This window comes from Oryzias melastigma, linkage group LG12 (assembly GCF_002922805.2).
Source record: "Oryzias melastigma strain HK-1 linkage group LG12, ASM292280v2, whole genome shotgun sequence".
NCBI lineage: Eukaryota > Metazoa > Chordata > Actinopteri > Beloniformes > Adrianichthyidae > Oryzias > Oryzias melastigma.
This window is the reverse complement of record NC_050523.1, coordinates 10,155,815-10,162,386: the sequence shown is the minus strand read 5'-3', so window position 1 is coordinate 10,162,386 and position 6,572 is coordinate 10,155,815. Positions and strand designations below refer to the sequence as shown.

The window sequence follows — 6,572 nt, the reverse complement described above, 5'->3', positions numbered from 1 at the left end:
AAAAAACACAAATAAAGTTTGTGTTTTTTATTTTTTTTTGCTCATTTGTTGTCAAGAAATATTATCAAAACTGCAAATATTATTTGAAAATGTTTTAAAATGATACTCTGAGAGTACTTCACCTGATCCTTTACTTAAATACCATTTGCCTTCCTATTTGTGTTATTTAATGTTTCCTGGGTTAAAAAAAAAATGCAGATTTTCTTGAATACAGTGGGAATCAACTGTGCTTCTTTGGTTTGTATTTGTCCCCGCAGCCAGCCAGGCCAGAGACCTGCTGTCTAAGATGCTGATCATTGACCCTGCTAAACGGATATCAGTGGACGAGGCCTTACAGCACCCCTACATCAACGTGTGGTACGATCCGGCTGAAGTGGAGGCGGTGAGTCAGCTGTTCGTCTGTGGGAACGAGAGTAGATTTATGATCTGTGTTTGTGCTGAAAATCTAAAAGATAATTGGGCCTTTAAATTATAATTGTTACCAAATTCTTTAAACTTTACATGTACCTTTAGTCAGTGAAGAGGCATTTTCTTGTCTTTTTAGTGTGACTTTTACGGTGGCCCTGAAGTACAAATCATGTAGGTTGTACTTGAAAACCAACATAAATTACTTTATTTTAACACTTGGAAATGTTCGTAAAACTTATTTAATGGCATTTATCAAGCATGGTGGTGGAGAGGTAATAATTTGAGCTAATTTGGTATAAAAGTTGATTCATAACTTTCAATATGACAGCAATTTTTCTACTTTGGAGAAAAAAACTAAATTTTATTGCAGTTTCTGCTAACTTAAAGGACATTTCAGGATTTTTTTTCTTGTTTTGTGACATTGCTAAATTTGTATTTGAAACAGACATTGTCATATTAAAGGTTTACATTTCCCAAAAAAACTGTGGCACAGCAACCACTCAAGAAATACAAAGACGACCAATTCTGTTCAGCTGCTTTACAAACTGTTTATGCTGATACATCATTATTATGAAAGGAAACACATCCTTACTGCTGGATACATCTGCAGATAGGAGGAGGAGAAAACCATTTTACTGCTTCTGATCTCTTCTGGTGCCTTGTAAAGGAAATAGTAGTAAACTCCACCGCTGTACCAGTCCTTTCTAGGTTTGTGTGTACAGTGAAAAAGAGAGGAGGATTATTGTGCTGAATGTGAGCCAGAGTCATTATGAAACAGTGATAAAAGAGGTTGAGTTGATGCCAGACGACGTATCTGTGCTCCGATCGATGAAACCATGTGGAAAAGGGATCGAGGCACTTTAACAACACGTTGTTCCTGATTGTAAAGGTCTGATGTGAATTGTGTGTACACAGAATTTCATGGAAGTCAATCTTTGCTTTAAGTTATTGTTATCATTATTTTAAACCCAGTGAAGGAGGAAAGTTTATAAATGTGTTTTTTGCTGATGTCATACCATGAATAATATAAAAGTTTTTTTTCCATTATTCAAATTGATATTAAATTCTCAACTAATAATTTCATTTTGCAATTTGATCATGAAACTTGTAATGAAGAATTCAGTTTTGAAAAGTGACATTTTAATTCTTTTTAGCCTTAAATTTGTTTTAAAGTAACTTAAAAGAGTTGACAGATTGCCTTCTTAGTTTCAGTTTTGGGTCATAAAAAGTGTGACTTCCTTTAAATGAAAATTGATTCTATGGTATTGACATCCTAAATTAAAATGCAAATTGATTTTAGAATTGAACTTGCTTTAAAGTGAATTTAAATCAATCAATTAAAAATATATATACTTTTTATACTGAATTATGAATTATAAAAATGTGTTTTCAAACTCCATAATCTGATCATTCTGAAAATGCATTATTATTTGTATTATGGTACCAAAACCCAATACAATTTGAAATGTAATTGATTTGGCTTTACTTAAAATGTTATTGTAAAAAATGTAAGATTGAATTAAAACATTTTATAATTACAAACTGCAGGAACAAATTAAATTGTCAAATTTTAATTGGATTTCACTATGATTCATGATAAATGATACTTCTGTAGGTTTAATATTATGTTATATTGATTCAGATTTTTTAGATAAAAGTTAAAGTAAAAAACTTTTTAAAGTAGGTAAAAAAACAGGATAGAATTTCCCTCTGAGTGCTACATGCTGCTATGGGCCAAACACCTTCATTCTTCTGCTTATTTGGTTTTTATTTTATAACCTTGCTTCTGAAATTTTGTTTCAGGAATATTATTTCCAGGCTCAGTCGTGCACAATAACACATTCTGAAAAAGAAATAACTCCACATTGTTGTGTTCGTCTGGCCTTCAGATGCTGATTTATTCCTGTTCATCACTAAGTTCGATTACACAATAACTTAACCTTGTACATTTTTGTGTTGAATATAATTTTGACGGAGTGTTCTGTCTCGTTTTTAGCCTCCACCTCAGATCTACGACAAGCAGCTGGACGAGCGAGAACATTCCATTGAAGAATGGAAAGGTGAGAAGAGTCATTTTTGAGAGTGCTCTAACCTGCAGTCTGTTTTTTGGTAAATTCTCTGACTCGTCCTTCTTAATGTTGTTAGAACTAATCTACAAAGAGGTCATGAACTTTGAGGAGAGAACGAAGAATGGCGTTGTGAAGGGACAGCCTTCACCTTCAGGTACTCTCAGTGCATAAGCCTAATCGCTCTGTAAGTGAATTTACTATAAACTTATTGGAGTTTCCCCTTGTAAATAGAGAAACCCATTGTGCTCTTGATGGTGTGTGTGTCTCCCTGCATCTCTAGTAAAATATTGCTCAGTTCAGTGGTGTTATTTGGATGTGTTTGTGAAACTGAAACTGGATTTCGTGCAGCTACTTCATGTGACTGAAGGTTTAATGAAAAAAATTTAATTAGTATGGTTAAGAGATGTCATAACTTTAGGTTTGGGCTCTGCAGTTCCAGTGAAGGTCAGTGTAAAGATGCAGCAAATTTGTGTTTTTTAAGTGCAATTCACCTGATCTACCACCGGAGGGCAGCAAAGAGCCACACACAGGCAAAATGATCAGAAAACGCAGAACTAGAAAAATGGGGAGAAAAAAATTCACTTTATATGCAGTGGAATTTTTCTGCCATACATCATCTCCTTACTACATAAACCAACAATATTTTTGAGCAATGCTGAAAAAAAGTAAACATTTTGTAAATTAAACATGTTTTTCTGCTTCTTTACTCTTAAAAATGCACAACCTGCAGCCTTTTCCATCTCTCCATCTTCTTGTATTCAAGAGGACTGGCTGGCCTGTTGTGTCTGATGCTGAGCACATCAGACGCAGTGCAGGAGTTGCCGACTCCGGCGTTTCACTGCAGCAGAGAAGGAGAGGGGCTCTGAAAATCAGCCCATCCCCGCTCACTTCATAAAATATCTGCACTGCTGTGAGATTCTTTGCAAGTCATCCCACAAGTCCATTAGGGTGAAATACTGGTGCTGGCATGTAAACCTTGTTTTATTCCATGTTAAGTGCTAGTTGATTAGCATCCATAGAAATGCACAAATATGATTGGATATTTGACTTAAAAGTCAGATGTAGCTAGCAAATGGTTGTTAGCCTCCAGTTAGACTTCACAGAGTTTAAACCAGCTGCAAACATTTTACGGTGAATGAAGTTGCTGATTTGTGGAAACTTGTAAAAGGGATATTCATGAATTTTTCTACAGCAAGGCGGAATTAGGCAGAAATCTGTTTAGCACAGAAAATGTTCCAAAAAATACCCAATGTATGAGGATTTATGTAAAGACAATTTATGATCAATCTTTTTGCCCTGAAAGAAAATCAGAGCCTGAATTGAGTGCTAAAATGGCAAAAAAACAACAAAAAACTGCTTTTCATGAATGTCAGCATTCAAAAGTCAGCAAAACATCAGCAAGAAAAAACATGTTATTTTGTCTCACTTGCTCAAAAACATGTGGAATTGATCAATCAGTCTTCCTAATTGGACAGTTTGATTACACAGAATTGGGATTGACTTAAGTTGATTAGGTGTTCCCTTTATTTTTTGAGCGGTATAAGAAGAAAATTAAGATTAAAACTGTGTTTTTGAGTATTTCTTTATTCAAATCATTGTGAATCAGGAGCAGACGAAGCATCTGGCTCAAAACTATACGGCTGGATAGCTCCAGTATTGCTCACCATCCTTCTCGCATCCATAGTTTTAAATTGGGGATGTTAGGGGAGTGATGGAGGGATTTTTGTACCACCAATTTGCAAGCAGAAGTCCCAGTTTTAAGATTAAAATTTTCTAAATTGCAAAAAAGAAGTGTTAAGAAATCATAATTTGCTTTCAAAAATCTTTTTTTGCTTTCAAAAAACATGTTTGTGTTTGCAGCAGAAATGTCTTTAGATGAGCTGCTTCGTCTCACTATTATTTTGTGAAAGTAAAAAAAGTATTAAAATGCAAACATTTTTTTGAAATCATATAAAAGTTTGCAAAAACAAAATATTTTCTATAAAGTCAAAAAAGTCTGCAAACACAAAAAATATTTTTAGAAAACAAAAAAGCAACGTTGAAAGCACAAAAATATCTTATGAAAGCAAAAAAATACATTATGAAATTAAATATTAAATATTTTAATTTGCAAATTATGAAGTTTTTTTCTTAACACTTTACATTTTGTTTGCAATTTAGAAAATATACTTTTTCTTGAAATATCGTGGCACAAAAATCACTCCATAGTAAGCTAGCTGGAGAGAATGTAAACAAAGGGATGATGGGAAGTGTGAGCAGGCTTACACCTCACTAACAATTCTATCCACAATTCAGAAGGAAATTTCTGATGAACCCCTGTCGCTCTGCAGAAACTATGTCCTAAAAAATGACACTTATTTTTGAAAAATTAGAATAATTCTAAGTTGGACAAAAGTAATTCATAGATGAATCAACAACCAAGTTTTGAAGCATCCTGATGATGGAACCAAAGAGCCCAAACCTGAATCAGTTTGTCTCTGTGATTGTCCCCCTAGCTGTTGTTTTCATCGTCAGTGCCCCCCTGTGTGCGCTTACAATCAATCTCTCCCCCTGCCAGCCCTCTTTTACGTTGTAACCCCCTCCCCTGCTGTTGATTCCCTTAGCACAGGTGCAGCAGTGAATAGCAGCGAGAGCCTCCCTCCCTCCTCCTCCATCAACGACATCTCCTCCATGTCCACCGACCAGACCCTGGCCTCAGACACCGACAGCAGCCTGGAGACCTCTGCAGGACCCCTGGGGTGTTGCAGGTGACTAGCCGCCTGCCTGCGCAACCCCGCGTTCTTCCGTCGGTGAAGAACCGCTACTACAACAGAGGAAATAAAATACAATAAAAAAGCATTAAAAAAAAGGAAAAATGAACAAAAACATGAGCTATGGAAACATGAAATGATGAAATCCTAAAGCCTGTGCATTGTCATTGAAAACCAACAGTGGTATTTAAGCTGAAGTAAATATGGTTATGATCCTCTAGTTGCTTTGCTTCTATTACCCCACATGTCTTGTATATGGCGTTCAAGCAAAAGCGAAGAAACACTTCATGTATAGTACAGACCGACATTCCTTCCATTTTTGTTTGACGTGGCAAGGTGGGTCACTGTTCTTCTCATCCACACTTTGAGTTCTAATTTCATCCAACGCAAGAACGTGTGTTTTTACGCAGTGAGCCTTCAGGAGGCTCCTTGAAATACCTGTAAATACTGTAATTCTGTACAGCTCAAGGGCAGACGGTGTGGGACTGACGGCCAGTACACTGGAACTTTTCTTCCTTTTTCCTCCTACAATCACACACCTTGCCACATGACATGACCTTGCCCCCCCCCTCGGTTGTCCACGCCTACCGCTGTAGTCCTGCATGACTAGATTTAAACAATCTCACTGTATGCTTAAAAAATACAGGCTTCTGTGGATGTACAATGTAAACTAACTCGACTCCAGACTTTTCTTTTTTTGGGGGGGGTTGGTCTTTACTCAGTGAAATGTGGGAGTTTTGACAAAAAAATCTTTAGGGGAAGAGGCAGATTTATTATTTTTTTTAATTATACCCCTCCTGGCAGATTCTGAGAGCTGCCTCCATCTCCATGTCGTCGTGCACCATTGTGATGGAGGAGGAGGTTTATCTGTGGTGTCACGGCAACGAGGCGACTTTGAAGTCCTCTTTAAAACATGTGGAGGGGATTTTAAAGGCAGGTGAACAATCACAAAAAATCTAAACTCAATGAGCCCCTTAGCATTAAATAATTAAAAATTGTGAATTTTCTTTTTTTTGATATATTACAAATACATTCAGTAACAAGCTAGATATTTGTAAACTTGTTTTTATCTCTCTTCAACACTACATTTCAGCCTAACTTTGGCCTCTCACTGTGTCTGGAAATACGTCTGCTGTGAAATTAGCTGATGATAATTTCAGTCATTAGAGTTTCACTTACAGAGTTTTTAAAAATCTAAAATTGCAAGGCTTCCCCTTAATACAGTCTAACTTGCTTGTTTTTTGCAAATCTGGCAACGACACACAAAAAATAAATACTTAAAAAACTTTTGTAGGACACAGAAAACAACCATTGGACCTCAAACAGGCCTGAATTAACATGAAAC

At 36.1% G+C, this 6,572-nt stretch overlaps 1 protein-coding gene across 2 annotated transcripts in view; it reads left to right on the top strand.

Annotated features, from left to right (window-relative positions):
* The window catches only part of mapk10 (mitogen-activated protein kinase 10), a 40,815-nt gene extending 34,627 nt beyond the window's left edge, over positions 1-6,188 (top strand). For both annotated transcript variants that reach the window (XM_024299844.2, XM_036214592.1), the window contains exons 10-13: positions 258-382; positions 2,405-2,468; positions 2,554-2,631; positions 5,086-6,188. In XM_024299844.2, the coding sequence (XP_024155612.1) occupies positions 258-382; positions 2,405-2,468; positions 2,554-2,631; positions 5,086-5,228 (410 nt within the window). In that variant the 3' untranslated portion in view covers positions 5,229-6,188. The remainder of the gene's footprint in view (positions 1-257; positions 383-2,404; positions 2,469-2,553; positions 2,632-5,085) is intronic.
* Positions 6,189-6,572: the final 384 nt, after the last annotated feature.